The 20119-nt window shown below is 38.7% G+C and overlaps 1 protein-coding gene across 9 annotated transcripts in view; it reads right to left on the minus strand.

Moving 5' to 3' along the window:
* Positions 1–20119, minus strand: part of SLIT2 (slit guidance ligand 2) — a 346399-nt gene that overhangs the window by 109849 nt on the left and 216431 nt on the right. For all 9 annotated transcript variants that reach the window (XM_066279051.1, XM_066279054.1, XM_066279049.1 and 6 more), the window contains 4 exons: positions 17507–17578; positions 11609–11680; positions 8414–8577; positions 6197–6335 (listed from right to left, as the gene is read on the minus strand). In XM_066279051.1, the coding sequence (XP_066135148.1) occupies positions 6197–6335; positions 8414–8577; positions 11609–11680; positions 17507–17578 (447 nt within the window). The remainder of the gene's footprint in view (positions 1–6196; positions 6336–8413; positions 8578–11608; positions 11681–17506; positions 17579–20119) is intronic.

Raw genomic sequence — 20119 nt, forward strand, 5'->3', positions numbered from 1 at the left:
GCTTGATGTTATTCAAAATCTCAAATTAAAGTGTTGGAAGTTCCATGCGGGCTAAATCCAGGGAGAGATGAAACTATTTAACAGAGAACCGGAAAGTTGCCATTACAGTGGTTCTAGATAAAAAAATCACATGGAAAACCTCTCAGTTTTGCAAACATTCCTATACCTGAATACCTCATCTGTCTCTATGCTCCTCCTGTGTTCTTTCGACACACAGTTCCCTAAAGTTTCTCGTGTCTTGTTTATCTGAGTAATCAACCAGACTCTTGTGTTTGTTTTTTCTCAATTATTCCCCTTTACACTATTCCAACAAGCTAAGCTAAGTATTGAAAGAAAGAAAGAAAAAGAAAGAAAGAGAAAGAAAGAAAGAAAGACTTCAGCATCAAAGAAACTTAGGATTGAGTCGTGTTTAGCCTCTTCACAACTGAAGAATTTTTGTTTTATAAGATTTCCTGTTTTGAGCCTCACCTTTTTAAAATAGAAAAATGAAGCAAAATGATGGTACCAGCATTTTAGGGATTTGAGGTTAAGTGTGTATGGCTTCATTCCAGAGGCAAAAGGACCTTAGAGAAAGGAGGCTAAGACAGCTAGCTGCAAGAAGACTGAGTTAAGTCTTGTATCTAAAGAAGAAGGGGACCTCTGATAGAGGGGGCGGGTCAGCCAAGAACAGAGGAAACGGAGTCCTGAGACCCACGGAGAGAGTGGAACGCAAGACAACATGGGCAACAGGGTAGTGGAGCCCACTCCATTAAACATCCTATCCATTAACTTTTCTCTTATCGATTCTATGTGTAAAAAGCACCTGCTTCTTTTCTACAGGGAGAGAACAGATTGCCTCTTCAGGTTTTATTTTTTCATCTTGTGCAATGCAGTTCCAACCTTTCAGAGATAAATGTGCTCTAAATGTTTAATTTTTATTTTAAGATACTCCCTGAGGATTCTTTTTTTTTATTCATTTTAGAGAAGAGAGAGAGGGAGAGAGAGAGACAGAGAGAGAGAGAAGAGAGAGAGAAGGGGGGAGGAGCTGGAAGCATCAACTCCCATATGTGCCTTGACCAGGCAAGCCCAGGGTTTTGAACCGGCGACCTCAGCATTTCCAGGTCGATGCTTTATCCACTGCGCCACCACAGGTCAGGCAAAAATGTTTAATTTTTAAATTAGCCATTCATTTGGTAAATATTTATCTTCTATTTATCAAGTGCCTACTATGAGCCAGGTGCTAGATTTGTTGTTGGGTATTCAGTGGTGATTAGAACAGGACCAGTTCCTGCCTTTGTTAGAACCGGTCCTTGAGCAGGGGAGACAGATGGTAAGCAAATAAATGCAGAAATATAGACATATAATTACAACATCTAATAAGTAGGTGCGGTCAGAATCAGATTTCTAACCCGCAGAGGGGAGGTCAGATCCTGGGTCACAGTGAAATCAGGATAATGAGGTCACTTGGAGAAAACCACCAGCCTTTATTCAACACAGACCTCGGCACCTGTTTTCCCAGATGCACCTATCAAAGGTCAATGAAAAGATCAAATGATAAAATGCGTGTATAACACCCAACATTGCAGCTATTGGGTAAACGTTATTCTCTCTGTTCTGTCTTCTCTAAATTATTCCACTTCTGACTTCAAAAGATTGTTTCCTTTCTGTATCTTAATGAATAACTGTTTAAGCAAAAACCAGGAGTGCATCATTGCAGATGCAAGCACAGAGCAGAAAAAAAAAAATGAGTCAAGTTTCTCTACGTAACTCTACAGGCAATTGATGACTACAACACGGAGCACATACATGCTTTCTTTTGGTCAGAGTTATATTCTGAGACAGCTGCGGGGATAAGGACATGCCACCCAGCAGGAAATCAGCTCAACAGTATATGTAATAACTCCCAGTAAAGAATTCCTACTAATAATTTCTGGTAAAATTAGACTAAAAATTATTTGAAAAATATAGGAGTTTATAATTTTCAGTTCATCATATATTGAAATCGTAGAATCCATAAAGAACTTTAAAAAGATGTTGCATAGCTTTATTTTCACTTTTATGAATTGTACTGACATTCTTTATTCTAACTAAAAAAAAAAATAAGTGTTATAAAATAAATGAATTACTAAGCCGGTAAGTTATGCCAATATAATCAATGATAATGGAGGTATTTTGTTGCAGTTGAAACTTATTATGATTATTACCAGATACTCTACTGATAAAGCTGATAATGTAGTAATAACCAGAGAAGTAAAATTCACCTAGAGCTTCATATATATATATATACTTTCATCTCAATTTATAAATTTCATTCATTCTAGCTTTACCAGATAGACTGCCTCCTCAATATAGGCAAAACCAATGGGACATATTATTTCATATAACTTTTATATTACTAAATTCCACCATTACACAAAATCTATAGAGCATGCAGAATAGAAGAAAGGCCCTATTATAAGAAATAAAATAGGCTAGATGAGAGAAACCATCTTAAATGTCTCCTATTACATTCAGTCCTTCATATCACATAGAGTCTGTTCTATTTTAGCAGCCCCAAGCTCTCACGGGCACTTCGGCAATTCATAAATATCGCTCACCACCGTCTTCATTCCCAGGGCTGGCCCTGCTCCTCCGCTTCTCACATACAATGATACAACCACCATCTCCCAACGCCTCATACTTCCAACTCTGGCATCATCTTTGGTTCATTTTTCTCCATTATTCCCTCATGTCATCAAATTTAAGACTGCATTCATTCTGCGTCTCTATTAGCTATGACACCTTCCACGTCACTCTTCCTGCTCTACTGACCCCGCCCCCCCTACACCAACAGCGCAGCCTCTGACGAGGCCTCCGTGCCTGGAAGTCTCTCCTTCTGCTAACCCCTGGCCTGAAGCTGTCAGGTTCATTGCGGGAGATTCGGACAAAAACCCTTGTATTCAAACGCATTGCAAATAAAGTGAAAGATTCTTACACTGTCACAGGCCCTTCACGAATTGGCTTCAACCAACCTTTCCAACGTTACTTCCTTGCACTCTCTCAGGTTGCAAATGCCAGAGTGAGTTCTCTAACACCTTGTGTTACCGTCCTTAACTGCCTTTGTTTCTGCTGTCCTGTCAATGTTGAAAGCCGCTTTCTTATCATCTCTGCATGCCTGTTCACTGCCTACCCTTCCAGGCCTACCCCGCAAGTGCCCTCCTGCGGGCAGGAAGGCTTCGATGATCAGGGTATCCTTTACTGAATGATTACTACACGTTTAAGCACATAAAGCTCTACGCGAGTTAATTTGTCCATATCAAGCTACAATGCCCCATAGTCTCAGACACAGAGACGGTCTTTTGGAAAAGAAGTATCTTGGCTCCAGGTTGCACAGACAGTGCGCAGTAGGTAGACTGGTGGTTCTAACTGCAACTTCCTGACTCTGGTGAACCACTCTCACTTGCCCCCCACTTGATGCCCTCTGTGACAACATGCCTTCAGCTTCATCTGTTCTCCTCTGAAAGGAGTTACGACTTTGTGCCTCATTTCACAACTTTTCATTTCCACGCCCACATTTCCTAGTCCCCTGCGGGAAGGTCTACGGAGAATTCATGCTGCCTTTCTACAGTAAGTGTTTACTTAATACATGCTTGTGCCTGGACAGGTGAATACACTTTTCCTCTATTTTACAACGTAATCTGTCTTTCTCCTATTCAGGTCATTGCATATGACATCTTCAGACTCAAATGAAAGCCGTGCAATACGCTGTGGCTGGAAAATCACAGGGAGATGTCCTTTCTCAGACAGAATTTCCCATGATGCCTCCTCGTGCACCTAACGCTCCCATTAGGCTCAAATGCACAATCTCTAAAACAGGGTGCCCACGCCCTCGGTTCCTGCTCCTTCTCCTCTGTGGGCTGGGACCCACCTCTTCTAAAACCAGGTATTCCTCTTCTTTCCAGGCTCAACTCAAAAGCACTTACAAAGGGCTATCCAGGGCAGTGTTCCATCAACTGACATTTTGATGAGAATGACATTATTTTGCATTTACATTTTTCCGTGTCTGGGCCAAATCTTCATAAAGTTTAGAATCCTTACAGGGGATCCTGTCTTACACAGCAAGGTTCAAAGCATATTTTTAAGCATATATTAGATACTTTACACAACAGCAGTGGGTCTAATAAATTGATGTTATTCTCATATAAAATAAATTAGAGCAGTCAATTGGCCAAAAGAAAAAAAGAAGGAGTCTAGATTTCTAGTGATAAGCACACAACAGAGTATACAGATGTTGTACTATAAAGTGGTACACTTGAAATTTATGTAACATTATTAATCAATTTTACTCCAAAAAACTTAATAAGAATAAAAGACAAAACCTAGTTTTGGAAAATAATTTTTTTGTGTGCCTACTATGTAGATTAAACACAAGAAGTTGGGCCTATTTTATTATTTCAACCAAAAATGTCCAAAGCCTTTCTTTATTTATTTAGTTAAAATTTAGAATCGGCTTCTAAAACAATAATATGACTGCCTCGGTGGTTAAGAAGTGCTTTCTGCCTGACCAGGCAGTGGTAGAGGATAGAGCATCGGACTGGGACGCGGAGGACGCAGAGTTTCAAACCTGTGAGGTTGCCGACCTGAACTCAGGCTCATCTGGTCTGAATAAGGCTCACCAGCTTGAGCCCAAGTTTGCTGGCCTGAGCAAGGGGTCATTTGTTCTGCTGTAGCCCCCGGTCAAGGCACATATGAGAAAGCAATCAATGAACTAAGGTGCTACAACGAAGAATTAATGCTTCTCATTTTTCTCCCTTCCTGTCGGTCTGTCCCTATCTGTCCCTCTCTCTGTCTCTGTCACACACACACAAAAAGAAGTGCTTTCTTAATGAATGGATATTGAAGTAAAAATTTCCCTTAATGCTTACTTCTCAGGATGGCAAAAGCAGTCCATTTCCCATCCTACATGACTTTGTTTTACCCACGTGACTTACAAGCGGCCGGGACAAATGCACAGGGCAGCTGCGTATATAAAATAAGTACGGAGGCCCTGGCCGGTTGGCTCAGTGGTAGAGCGTCGGCCTGGCGTACAGAGGTCCCGGGTTCGATTCCCTGCCAGGGCACACAGGAGAAGCGCCCATTTGCTTCTCCACCCTTCCCCCTCTCCTTCCTCTCTGTCTCTCTCTTCCCTTCCCACAGCAGGGCTCCATCGGAGCAAAAGGTGGCCCGGGCGCTGGGGATGGCTCCTTGGCCTCTGCCCCAGGCGCTAGAGTGGCTCTGGTCATGGCAGAGCGACGCCCCGGAGGGGCAGAGCATCGCCCCCTGGTGGGCAGAGTGTCGCCCCTGGTCGGCGTGCCAGGTGGATCCTGGTCGGGCGCATGCGGGAGTCTGTCTGACTGTCTCTCCCCGTTTCCAGCTTCAGAAAAATAAAAAATAATAATAATAAATAAATAAAAAATAAAATAAGTACGGAATACTGTCAAGAGAATTTAACTTTTGATGGGTTTACATTGACTCAAGTAGGTGAAATGGTCACTAATTAAAATGTCTCATATTTTTGACTCATATCATTATCTTTTTTTTTATACTTTATGACAGATTATACAATATTTCACATGAAATACCTACACTGTACTTTAAAGACGAGAGCTCTGGAGGAGGCAGAACACCGTCTGGTCACCTTGCTCCTGTACTCTATCACCCCAGCTGGGCTCTCCGCTCAGACCCCTTCACCTTGTTCCTGTACTCTATCACCCCAGCTAGGCTCTCTGCTCAGACCCCTTCACCTTGTTCCTGTACTCTATCACCCCAGCTGGGCTCTCTGCTCAGACCCCTTCACCTTGTTCCTGTACTCTATCACCCCAGCTGGGCTCTCTGTTCAGATCCCTTCACGGTGGGCTCAGAAAGGGCCTGAGCACACCTCCAGACCCACGCGGTCGGACTGGTACTGCTCTTCTTACTTTTCCTAGTAGCCTAATAACCCTTTCTCAAGGGAAGAAAAAGTACTCTTTCTCCTTAACCTGCATTCCTTTTAATTTGACCTGTATTTAAAAAAAGACAAATCCTAGCCACTCTAACAAAGGATTTCATTAAACAGAGGAAGGGTCAATACCATTCTGAAAGGAACATTTGTCCAAGCTAATTGATCAGATTTGCCTTGGATAAACTCAGAATCTCCTAAGGATAGTCATGGTTTGGGTCCCCGGGGAAGGAGAGGAAAAAGGAATTTCAGGGCACATACATTTCCGTGATAGTTTCAGGCAGATTCGTGGGAATCTCAGTGAGACCTTTCCCACGACAGTCTACGATATTGTTGCTGCAGGTACAAGCAGCCGGACAATGCAAAACACTGCAAGACGGGGCCATGAACGACTGGTGACCTGCAAAACAATAACAACCACAAATAGCAATTATGCTTTTCCTCCTGAAATTCCTCATTCAAACATGTAAGCTTATCTTAAATAACAAAGCACATCAAATACATCTCTCTGAATACCGGGTCATAAATGGTCCTATAGTTCTAAAATATATTTCAGGAAGTATGCATTTATATTTTGGGGGTCAACACTCATATGAAACAAATGAGATTTTTAAAAGAAACTATAACAAAGATCATTTTTAACACTTGACAGCATTATAAGGAAGGCTAAATTCAGATTTGAAACTGGAATTCTATTCAAAATTATTCTGAGTTCCAAAAGAAAGCAGCAACTTTAGACTAATCTATATTTCATTCTAATAAGCTTGGTCTTTACTGAACTTATATAGCTTAACTTTATCTCAAAAATAAAAATTCTCCTAGTGGTAGACGTAACTGTGGACTTTAGTTACATAATCAAGTGGCAATAAATATAGAGAAAGATTAGATCATGCTAAGTTTACTGTGCGAACAGGTTCAAAATAGTAATTTTTTTGACAATATTATAATTTGTAACATGTCATTCTGTAATTGTTAATGGATATGTTTCTTTTTTTTTGTGCTTCCTATGATACATAGGCGGTTTCCTACCCATTATTTGGAAACCAAACGATATTGAAACGAGATGTTATTGTCTGAACGAAGAACAACAGCGTCAGCAGTTTTTTACCAAATGGGCGTGTACCCACACTTGGTTTCAGGAGCAGGGAGAGCCCTCTCCAACCTGCTGGGCCGGGGCCTGAACGGCGGCGACAGGCCAGGAAGAGGCCGCAGGCTAGTTCCTGCCCAGGCCCTCTCCACACGCTCTCAGATTGGACAGAAACAGTCTCAGTCTAAAAGAGAAACGTGCACTTGCCTTCTTCCTCGTCTAGAAAACAAGGGAGGGAAAAGCGAAGAGAGAAAAAAGTGGTTAGTAACAAATTGTTAGTCAGTTCATTTATTATTATTATTATTTTTAAAAGCAATCAGGTCTATTGAGAACATTCCATGACATGACCAATAACTGTATTTGGGTTATAAAAGGTGTGGGAAAGTGCGTACAAAGGATGAAACGGAAACAGTAACTTAGAATCCGACACTGGCACATTTTACCACTCTTTTAAGAAACCGTTCACTATTTATGATTCATTCTATAGAGTATTAAAATGTCTTTTATATTTTAAACAGTCACCTCTAGAGCAGAACTGGCTTACCTATATTTATGAAGGAAATTACAGGTTAATATGAATATTAACATAATTTTATAAATCTATCCTTCCATCCAGGCATCCATCCATCTGTAAATGGGGTATCAAATTACTTAGGTTGAGATCCCCGAATTCAAATATATAACCTTGAACAAGGTTTTTTAGTATCTTTTTTTTTCTCGGCATTTTAACCTCTCATATGAAGATAACATGACATTTCTTTCCAGTTGTTATGAGGGAGGTGAAATGAGGGAAATGCATGTGGAATACAGATAGTGGTGTTTAAGAACATAGAAAAACTTAAGTAAATGTCACCTGCTGATATTTCCCATAGCCCATGTCTTGTTTTGTTTTCAGATTTTTGTTCCCAAAGCTAGTCATTTATCTCTTTTAAGTAGAGCTGAACTCCTAGTCTATGTGTATACACGGAAAATATTTTGTCACGCTGCAACTTCAGTTGAGTTATTATTATTTTTTTAATTTCCCAGCAGAAATCCTGGATTAATTACTCATATTTTCAATGGTTAACATAAAAGTAGATATAAATGATTACTTAAAGGGGAAATAATGAGGAGCAAATAGAACTAAAATCAAGGGATTTCCTTTATTTCCCCTGGAGTGAAAACTGAAAAGTCTTTCATCATACCTTAGGTACAAGTAATCAGTAATTACCCACCATGCACAAACGTCTTATAACATATTATTATCAACCACTGAAACAGAGGATTTCCACAGAGTGATTAGTACACAGTCGCACGTTAGTGAGAAACCCTGAAGCTCTTACAGCACGCATGGTCACAGTTCTCTTAAACAGAGCACGCACTCGAACAGCAGAAAGTTTTGGCTCCCTTACCACTGCAGACAAACTCTCGTTTCTGGACCTCAGCCACGTTGTGGCCCCTCAGGTGGGACGGGCCCATGCACTGGGTGTACAGGCCCACCCGAGGCCTCTGCCGCAGCCAGTCAGAGAGCCAGGCCAGGTGGCAGTCACAGTACAGGTTGTTGGAATGCAGTCGACTACAATGAAAGACAAGAATTTGAAAGCAAGGAAACAGAAATAGTCATTTCAAAACTTGGAAAATGCTTGAGCGATAACAAACGGCTCTATTTTCTTACCGTAGAATTAGATAAAGCCTAACAACTGTTCATCGGATTTCTGGTCTAAAAATCAAACTGGTTTACAACAGCATGATCAACTCTCTTGTCTTTTACCTGTGAGCTAAGCAAATGTACAGAGGCTGGAACGTGACCATAAGGACGTTTTGCCTCGGTTCATTCCAAAAGGGAGAAAGAAACAAGTCCAAAGGCAAACCGCTCTGCCGTCCAGACATGGTGGCGGCCAGTCGGGGTTGGGGAATGGGGAGGGAAAGCATGGGGTAGGGCTAGCAGGCTCGTTAATAAAAGCCACGGCTCCCAGTGTGAACTCTCAGTCCACTCGTTATGAATCTCTGCAGAAACTGCTTGCAAAATCTTTTCTGCAGGGTCACTTTCATTTTCCTTTTTGCTCAGCAGGATAGAATAATAATTCAGTATCAACTGCTTCTTTCAGGTCCTTATTCTGATGTTCTTCCTATTGTGGGATATCAGAAAAAGGGATCAACCGCGCTTGGTTCTTGGGGACCAATCCCTCAAAGAGGAGCAACTCTTGAAATGAAGAGTCGTAAGTGGCAGGGAGTGAAGGAATTAAGTGAGCCCCCCTCTGGGCTGGCAGGAATCCATACCCGATCGTGGATCCCTTCCAAGTGACAAATAGCACTTCTACATTAATAAAACATCAGATAAATGTAGCCACTAAATTAGGTAAATGACTTCCAACTGGCTTTTATGTTTTCTCAAACTAAAGAAAAGGACATCCAAAGCTATAAATCATAGCATCATTCCCAGAATCATCTACGACACAGTAAAACCATTTTAGCCCTTTTTAGCTGATGTGCTCAATTCTAACCCAATAACAGTAATGGATATTAAAACATGGAACTCGGTCCAGAAAGATAATTGGACCATAAAAATGGAATTTTTAAGTAGCAGTGATAATATAGAATAATGGAAGAATCAAAGCAAGGGAATTTAAAGTTAGATGAGTCTTTTACATTCTCCTTGAGCTTGTAGGTTTGGAATGGTCTTGCATCAGAAGTAGATGACAGGCCACAGAACAAAAAGCTACATTTTGGGAAAGTTCAGTGACCTCTGGCTCAGTTTTCACAGAAGTCAAAGTGGCCTCCTTTGGAAGCCATAGAGCACATTCCACACTATGGTTCTCTAAAGTGTGTCTATCTGAACCAAGCACTTACAATGATTCAATTACATACGCATAAGTGCTATAAGAAAAGAGCACAAATATTTTAAAAAGCTGATGAGTAAGACAAACTGTGATGGATTTCTACAAGAAAATAAGGTGCCCTATAGAACATGCAGATGGTAGATGATTTTATAGTCTTAATGGCTTTATTTTGCAAAGAATAACAGCTTGGTCAATGGTATTTTTATAAAAATTAATTAAATTTAGCACTGCTGGTTAGCTCATTTGGTTAGAGTGTCGTCCCAGTTTGCCAAGGTTGCAGGTTCTATTCCTGGTCAGGGCACATCCAAGAATCAACCAACAAAAGCAAAAACAGTGGAACGACAAATCAATGTTTCTTTTCCTCCCTCCCTCCCTCCCTCCCTCCCTCCCTCCCTCCCTCCCTCCCTCCCTCCCTCCCTCTCTCTCTCTAAAACCCAATAAATAAAATTTTAAAATTAAGAAACCAATTTCATGAAATATAGCTTGAGTGATCTGGACTGTTACTCTAGTCAAATTAGTCTCAGTCTAATAGGCCCCAGGAAACAAAATTTAGTTATGTCTCCACACTTTTAGAATTCTTTTATTTTACTAAATCATATTCCAAGGAAATTTCAATGATCAATTATTGCATAGAGAGCTACATTTTAGTGAGAAAAAAATGACATTAAGGTCGGTATTACCTAGTCATTAAAAATCTGACAGTTTAGCCTGACCTGCGGTGGCGCAGTGGATAAAGCGTCGACCTGGAAATAAATGCTGAGGTCACCGGTTCGAAACCCTGGGCTTGCCTGGTCAAGGCACATATGGGAGTTGATGCTTCCAACTCCTCCCCCTTCTCTCTCTCTGTCTCTCCTCTCTCTCTCTCTCTGTCTCTCCCTCTCCTCTCTAAAATGAATAAATAAAAAATAAAAAAATTAAAAAAACTCTGACAGTTTAATTGACTTTATTTATTAAAAACAAAAAAATAAATAAAATTTTTTTCAGTTATCAGATGTTATAAAATAAAAAAATATTTTGAAAACTCAATAAAAACAGATATTCCCTACTTAAAACACATGCTTTTTCAAGATGTCTGATGCTTTGGTTATGTTCTCATTCTTTATTACACATTGTATATAATATAGTTGTTTAGATCAAGATTGATTCTGAAACTGAGTTCAAATGAGATTTATCTCTGAAAATGCTTTAAATATCCCCCCCTGGGCTTTAAGGATTAATTTTTCTCCAAGAGGTAAAGAAAAAATAGCTGTAGCAAATATTTTAATAGAGAACCATTTTATTCACCTAAAATATTTTAATGTCCGTTCAGTAACCCCTAAAAAGATTTTTTTAATAGAAATGCTGACCTAATCTTAATTATTGAAGCAATATAAGGTGGAGCTGTAATTTTATGTTACAAAGAATGTGGGAGAGCTGGATGAGCTATATTAGGTCTGCTTGACGTACAGTAATAAAATCATAAAGATTTACCATTTATCATTTTTGACAGCCAATCAAGGAGTCTTCCATTTCTTAATGAAATGTGACCTCTACAATAGCTCAAAGTAAACTCCCCAACCAGACATCCCAAACCCGTATCATTTCTAAAATAAAGAAAGCGTTCCAGTTTTCAGATTAATTTCCTCAAATATCATGTATAGAACTTCTGTACAACTGCTGTTTTCCTTGCCCGCATCATAATGAACTATATTCTTTGCTTACTAAAAACAGCACCAAAGGGAACCTTAATTGATTAAATCGACCTTTATATATATAGTGACTACTTACAAAGTCCTAAGTTTAGGCATATGGTTGAAACTTGCCACAGAAAGTCTGGTAATGTTGTTATTGTTGAGAGTGCTGTAGATATAAGAAAAATAGTTAAAAGTTTTAGAAATAAAATGTATTAATTATCCTATATACGAATATAAAAAAACTTCCAGTAATTATGCTTATAAAAAACAACTACTTGGTAGAGATGACATAAAGAATGAACTATAAACAAGATGATAAATACATTTTACACTTTAATATATCTTAATACTTCAGTTTTATCAAACATTTTATAAATTTATGGCTTTAGCCATAGCATCTTTACTATTTACATGTGGCTTGATGCACCATGTGCGTGCACGCATGTCTATTTATAATAAGCAAGCATAAGATAGTCACAGTTGGAAACCTTAAGTAGACGAGTATTATGTGCAATTAGTATCCATGAGTAAATGAACATATTTGAAAGCTCCAACTGAAATATCACAGCAATAGCACAGAGTCAGTTCTGCCAGGTCCTGAAACAGAGTCCTGTTAATTACTATTTACTGTACAGATCACCGTTGAAATCTGAGTAGTAAGAACGTATCTATATTTGGTATTTGCATTAGGTGGGGAAGGCGTGACAATCTGTAGCACTGTATTAAAAGCTAGTATACTCTCATACTTTTTAGTTACAGTCCCCTTTTTTTTTATTTTCAGAGCTATGGGGTAATGATCATGGTTTCACAAAGCTAGAATAAGTAAGATGGATGGTCAAGGGAGATATGGGGAAAAGAAGTATAATTCTTGCTTGGTTCAATTTTTTCCCACTTTCCCCAAACAGACATTGTTAGTTGTGTTATTACTATTTCTACTGCTACTACTGCTCACTCATTCATCTAATATTTCCTGAAAGACTCTTATTTTTATGGCAACACAGAATATTATAAAAATAAATCAGGCATAAAAACCTGTCTGAAAATAGCAAATAGTTCAACTGGCGAGAAGAATTACTCAAGTTACAAATACTTATAGCTAATAAGATTAAGGAATGAATAATTTTTATTTTCTCCTTTCGGAAAAGTCTGGTGTGACAAGAAAAATGCGAGGACAGTTATCCCCAGGGGTGTGTTGGTCCAGCGTGGAAACAGAACATGATTCTTACATATAGAAGATATAGCAGAGTGTGGACAAAACAGGACAAGTTGCTGATGGAGGTAAGAAAGAGTGCAGGTGGATACCTTTGATATTATATTATAGAAGGGTTTGACTCAGAGGTTGCCAATTCACTTGCCTGCAGAGGCCAGGCAGGGAATATACATGAGAGACGCATGCTAGATCTACAAACACACAAGGGGGAAGAGAGAGGAGCAGCGGACAGCGGGAATGAGAAGGACCCCAGAGAACTAGCAATTTTATTCCTTGCTGTAGCATAAATATACGTCTCCAATGGACACTTGCTCTGCTGTCATGGAAGCCTGCCAAACAATCTCATTTTCTCAAGAGAAGCTAGAGTTGGCAATTTTTAGATCCTCCTAATTTTGAATTCTTAAATACTGGCAACCGACTCAAATATTTCAAAGAGTCCATGGGCTAAGTCTGTTTGGGTTAAGCAATGTACATTCCTGAAGTCACATTAGGCCAGCTGATAGCTGCGTTTGTTCACAGTGGGATGTTGGGTGTTCAGCGGTCGAGGGATTAACTTAAACTGCTCGGGAAAGTAGGGCACAACAGCTACATGTCTGACTTGCTTTACTGTCCAGTTTTGCAATGTATAGAATGATATAAGAACTAATCCAAGTGATCTGAATTAAGTCACATGGGGGAAAAAAAAAGGCCCACTCGATGAAGGACATATAAAACCCTGAACTGGTCGGCTTGTAAAAGCCTGTAGCATTGTCCGTGAACACAAGTGAAATGAGATTTTTTTTTTTTCAGATGCCATTAAAATATATCCTGGTGTTTGCACTAAAAGGTTTCACTTCTCAAAGGGATTTGCTTCCCAATGACCCCTTTCCTGCCTTAAAAATCTATGCTGACTTCAGCGAAAATCTTTAGAGTATGTAGTATATCAAAATGTGACTTTGGAGATAATGTATTTTTTTTAAAAGTTATACAATGCAGCAGACCCACATTAATTTTGAACTATAATTTTGTATGGTTCCACACAATGCTGAAGTTGGTGACTTTCTATTTAAAGTCTTTTCTCAAATTGTTATTTTGCATACTGGTACTGAAGAAATAATTTTTTAAAAATAAATTATCTTAGTATTTCTATTCAGTATTGATGTCAGCAAAGCAATATTGATACAGATACCTGGTAATGGAGCAATACATAAAACAAAACTGTTATTTAAAAAATAATAATAAATATGCATTAATTAGGTATTTGACATGTTTATGTTATGGTCATAAAAAGTCTATTTCTGTATTCAGCTCCAAGACACTCTCTTTGTAATGAGAATGTATTCTTATACAAAGGACACCTTGGTATGTTAATAGAAAATGTTAGTCTTGCTAATTACGTAAGCCCTCTTGGACTTAGATTTTGACTTATTTTTTCTTAGTCCCTTAGTGCCAGGCATAGGATTTGGCAAGAGAGTCTGATATTTAATGGATATGAATCACCATGTTTCAATTAAATTAAATTACGTGCATTCTATAGAACAGAATAAAATAAACTATCTAAAACTCGCAACTCAAGGGATATATTTCATTTCTGAGTCTAGCATCCAATGAAAAATGTTGATCTAGGTTTAACTCCCAATGTTATTTTTGAGATGGTATCTTCATATTTAGAAAATCAAAATTATGAACCCTTCCAGCCAGAACACCTCAATAAGTCCATGGACACACAAGTGCTAAACTGCCTCCTTGCTTTCGTCTACCTTAACTCTTCCTTCGTGAGCTTTATTCATTGTCTCTTCCTTAATCTATGTCCTAATGGAACACATTTCATCAATGGTCCTGGATCATGTTACCATCTTCTCTCGTTTGGCTTCAGTATATTTATACATTCACCAATGGTTCATGGAAGTGAAACTTTAAAAAATCTGAATTCTTGGGGATCTGAAGTTTAAGGTGACCTGCAAATAAATGTACCTTCATAACTTCCACATAATGAGATGTTATAATCCAAAGAGTTAAGATTAGTAAAAATAAGCCACACAGAGAACTTTCTTTCTGAAACCCTTCAGATGCTAACACTACAAAACAAGCTCCTGACCAAATGCTTATAATGGTGGACCTTCTGATTTATGTGACAAAATATCAGGGCTTGATAAATTCCAGTGTGTTTAGTACTTCATCCAATTTTCCCTTAAATTCTACATTCAGTAATTTCGCTAATGTTTATATAAATTACAGGGATTTAAAATGAACATATATTAAAAGAATGTATGACTATCCCTTTGCCTTCTTTCATAACAACCTTATATACATAATACATAGACACAGACAAGAGTATGGTGATAGCCAGAGGTAAAAGGTGATAGGTGCTCGGCGGAGGTGGGCAAAGGGGCAGGGGCTGGGGGCAGAAAGAGACTTCGTTTGGCGCAGAGGGCGCACGATGTCGTGTGCGGATGGTGTTCCATTGAGTTGTACACATGAAACCTGTGTGGTTTTGCAAACCAATGTCAACCCAATAAATTCAATTAATTTAAAGAAAAAGAATGTGTGCCTGACTTTATAACATTTGAATATAACATACCTAAATCATGTTGAAAGAAATTTATATTTTCTATCATGTGCTAACTTTATTTATTTAATTTTCATTTTTAGCAAACTCTGACCATTGTGTAATTCTTTTGAGACCTACATCTTAGCTCCTCAAAAGTGTTTTCAGCAGTTTAGATTTTTAATTTTAATTCCATGAATCATAAAATGTTTATCACTCTTTGGTGTGTTTGTGATAGCAGGTCTTTCTAAGATCACTTTTAGATATTTTGCTAACACAACAAACAAGATGAATGAGGTAGTTGTATTTGCATAAATTTACTGTTTCTAATAGCAATGGTATCAGTTTATAACAAATAAGCAAATTAAAAGTTATTATAACTATGGATAAAGGGCTTTTAATGCCTAGCCCAGTGCTTGGCACATAGCTGGTTTTCTCTCTTACAATAATATCTCTCTCTCTCTCTCTCACGTATATGTGTGTGTATGTGTATGTATACATTATTCATATTCTCTCTGTCCCTTTCTATTGCATACTCAACATACACTCAATATATTATATATATGAATTATTCTACCTCTAATAATTAAACATTTAATAACAAAGTATTGCATGCTATTTTAATTAATCCAAAACATTTAGCAAACTTTCCACAAAATTATTGGTGTCACTAATATTCCTAGTTAGGAGCACTGACTCAGCATCATTTTTTTTTTTTTTTTGGCTTGATCAGCTCCATTGAATTAAATAACACCTGCAGTGGTCTCTTCACACACAAAGTGTAGTGGCGATGGCCATGGTCTTGACATCAGACCTCTATCATGAAATCATAGTTGTATCCCAACTATGCTGACTCTAAATTATCTTCAGTGAGCTTTGTATATCAAAATTGGCTCTGGAACACTAATTTAAAACATGATCTTATAAGTGCAATGTGTATGATTAGCACTTTGCATAGTTTTCCTATTGAAAAAGTTAGACTGTTGTCAACAGAAACAAAGGTGACTTTTCAAGCAATTAGAAAACAGTATATATTCCTATAGCACAATTTATCTCAATGACTTCAATCTCACATAAGCTTTTAAAATAATTAGTAATAATTAGCACCACATGACAGGTAGAAATTCTATCCATTTATTCACAATTAAAATCAAAATCAGAAAGAAAAATATTGTTGAATAAGTCATTCTGGTTGAAACATTAAACTTTTTTCAAAATTACACCACGTTCCTCAAACTCAATTCATAGAGCAATGAAATCTTTTTCTTCTTCTTCTTCTTTTTCTTTCAAGAGGATTTCATGATTCTTAGATAACTTTTACCACCTGGACTAAAAATTAAAAATTTCTTCACATCTAACTCGATTTTGGATTTCTGAATAAACTGAGTCAGGGATGAATTAGAGCATAGAAAAGTATTTTACATAGGGGAGAAATGTGTAAGTATACTTAAGAAGCTGGAAATATGACTCTTTGGAAAAAAATCCAGAAATGTAGAGGTGGCTTCACAGGCTTTTGAAACTCAAGTTTTCATTTAGATTATTTTTTATTACTCTTCATCATTTAATATAAATTACATTACTAAGTCAAAGATCTGTAGAGATCACCCAGTAGTCTCTAAGCACTGCTGTCAGTCACATCTGCCCAGTTAGGAAAGAAAGAGGAAGCCGAAGATTATTCAAACCCGTGCATAGTGCTTTACCGAGTCGGGCGTGAGAACTTCAAGTGGGTCTAATGGGCGGCTTATTAAAATCAGCATGCCAATTTCAAAATAACTGGATAAAAACTGATGTTAAGTTACCTGGTTAAAAAATGACATTTTAAAATGAGAAAATGTCTTTTCATTGCCCAGCAATTACAAAATACACCAACAAATCAGCTACTCCTCTGATTTTGCTGTTGTTGTTTTTTCCTATACAACGATGTGACCTTAATATTTAGCAATTCTAGGAATGCTCACAAATCCTGTGAATGAGGATATCTGATTATAAGAACCAACACTTCAATCAAGGGCATGACATGTGAACATTCGAGTGCCCTTCTTAACTAGACCACGTTACCTAAACATATAGGTATGATTATGCAGGGTTTTGTCCACACACATTTGGACTCTCCCTGTTTCCTCCATGAGCTACTTAAAGCATCTCCTTAGGAGACCATTTTGACACTAGGTTTTAAGCTAGTAGAGACGCTTCCCCATAAACAGTCCCCGGATACAAAGCTCCCTGTAGGAGTAGGAGAAAGAAGAGATACTCACAGCACTTCCAGGTCCCGGAGAGCCCTAAATGCCCCATCTTCTATACAGCTGATCTGGTTGTAATCCAGTTGCCTGTTAAATAGATTAAAGGACTATCTGTGAAAGGCTGCAGACTCGCAGGGTTAAGGGGAAGGGAGTCTCCCGGTCTGTAGAGCCCTGGCCGCACTAACTGAAATGCTCTCACAAATTCGCTCATCGGCTTAAAGAATGGCACGAGCTATTCCGGCCTCGATGCCGCCACTGAAATCTCTTTTTGTTCTGCACCGTCTGTGCAAATAGCAGCCCCTTGGAAAGCTCCGGTAAATAATAACTGTACCTTATATTAAATGCCATAGGAATGCAATTTCATTACATCAAGAAAAGCTATCCATTAAGAGCTTTCAGCGTCATCTTGCTGAAACAATTTCATTAAGGTAAAGGACTGTAAATCACTTAATGTCACATGCACCCCCTCAGTGACCTAACAGAATCCATTTATCAGAGGAGCCCAGCTGCATGTTAATTCCACTATCCTTGGCAAGAAAGAGCAAGACTACTTTTAGGTTTTCTTCTTTTAAAGGAAGTTTTCCTTCGAGAACTCCCAATCAGGAGAGAGGAATGAGGTCCCATCTCTCTCCTGCTCGTCCCACCCGGGCACAGACTTTAGAAGAAAGCTAGCAGTCGTTCTGTTCTGCGCTTCCCTCTTCTCGTGATTTGCGTTGTTTACCATTACAGACACGAATTCTCTGCCCTGTAAACACCGCAGACTTTTCAATTGAGGAACTTCCTGAGTTATGTCACTCTCCCGGAAATAAGTTTTTAAAAGTACTAGGAAATTACTGAAAATGTTTGCTTTTCTCAAAGACGCTAATTTCAGCCAACACACTGCATACAAAACATAGACTGCAGCAGCCTCATGAAAATACTACCGGTGTCTGTGATAGAAAGTTTAAAAGCTGTATCAGTTCCTTCCATATAAAACACACATTCAAACAAATGAAGCTTTTCTTGTAGTTTACGGACTCCTCTGTTAAAAATTCAAAGGTTAAAAAACAAAACAAAACAACACGGCTCCCATTTGGTTCATTCTGCTTTTTCCCACTGCTTGTTTTTGGAATTAAAACTTCCCTGTTTACACTAAGGCATTTACTTGGTTCAAATGAACCACTAGGTACTAAATCCTATCTCTCCTTTTCCCACCTCACCCCCACCCCCTTTTTATTATAAATAAGCAGTGTTTAAATCTAGTAGCATGGTGCTCAGCGACAATATTATTTCAGGAAAGGAAAAGTATTGTAACGCTTCACCTGAGAGAGAAGCGGAAAGTTTGATGAAATCATCAGACACGAGTTGTCAGCTCTACATGAAGATGTACAAGGCTAAGGCGACAATCACAGGGCGACTGAATCTTGTCCGTGTGTCAAGTTCGGGAATTCACCAAAAGGGCCAATTCGCATCCGAGGTCTGTTTGTAAAAGACCTGCTTCGACATTCCGATACAATAACTGTTTCTCTCGTACAACGGAAAGAAGGGGGCCGTGATTCTTCCAGAGGGCCCTCTTTGAATTGCTTACTTTAGAAATGCTGTACCTAGAAAATGTCTCATGAAATATACATCTCATTTTTAAGAAGGTCTCTCGGGGACACCATCAGACAGGAGACCCTTGTTGTCATGCAAATGGCACAATCTAGGACATGCACTCAAAAAAAAAGGAGACCTCTGAAGAAGATCCAATTTCATTGCTTTTATAAACTAAGGCTTTCCCCCAAATATTAGCTACCATCTACACTGCTGTCAGAGCCTAAAGCATTTCTGCTTACTGGGAAGTGGAACAGGAGTATGGCTTCATTTTCCAAGAAGACTTTACAGCCTCGTGATGTAAGACGGCTGCTGCAGTTCCAAGAACACACTTCCATTCTTGAGCGCCTGTGATGTTCGCAGATTAAATTCATTTAACAATTAAATTAATAACCTTTTTATTTTCAAGTGCTAAATATATATCTGCACCACTATTCTCTAACCCCTCAAACAATTCATCAAAGCCCTTTAAATTAGCACAATGGCACCAAGTGTTACCCTTGACACACTACAAAAGAGAAATTGTTTCCAGACAAATTGGCAAAATCTTTTAATGCTATCACATTTGCCTAATGCAGTCTCCAGGTTAATCTGTAAAAGGGTGAGCTGTATGTTTGCCCATATCTTAATATCCTTAGCTGTCAAAGTATAAATCAGTGCTAACACAGCTTCTTTTAAATCACGCGTGCTGTGCACAAGGGGAGTCCCCGGCAGGCAAGGGCGCAACCCAGCAGGTCTTGTCCTATAGGGAGAAAGGCAGCTTCTCTGCTGGCTCCCACCAGAAGTTGAGAGGCGGCTGGGAAGTTTGGTTAATTTCACCCCTCTTTAGCATTGCTCCTGATGACATGCTTCTGATTCTTAGCAGAGATCGACACCCTGACTGGTTGTTATCACACGAAAGCTCTGGCTTTAGGAGGACCGGAATTTTTTTTTCCTTAAAAGTTTTCTGAATGCCATTGTATCTCTGTCCATAGATCTTCTGAGAACAACATTATTTTATGAAACAGTGGCACGTGAGAGGACAATGAGAATCAAAACGAACAATTCTTCCTTTCC

The sequence above is a fragment of the Saccopteryx bilineata genome, chromosome 5, assembly GCF_036850765.1.
Source record: "Saccopteryx bilineata isolate mSacBil1 chromosome 5, mSacBil1_pri_phased_curated, whole genome shotgun sequence".
Taxonomy (NCBI): Eukaryota; Metazoa; Chordata; class Mammalia; order Chiroptera; family Emballonuridae; genus Saccopteryx; species Saccopteryx bilineata.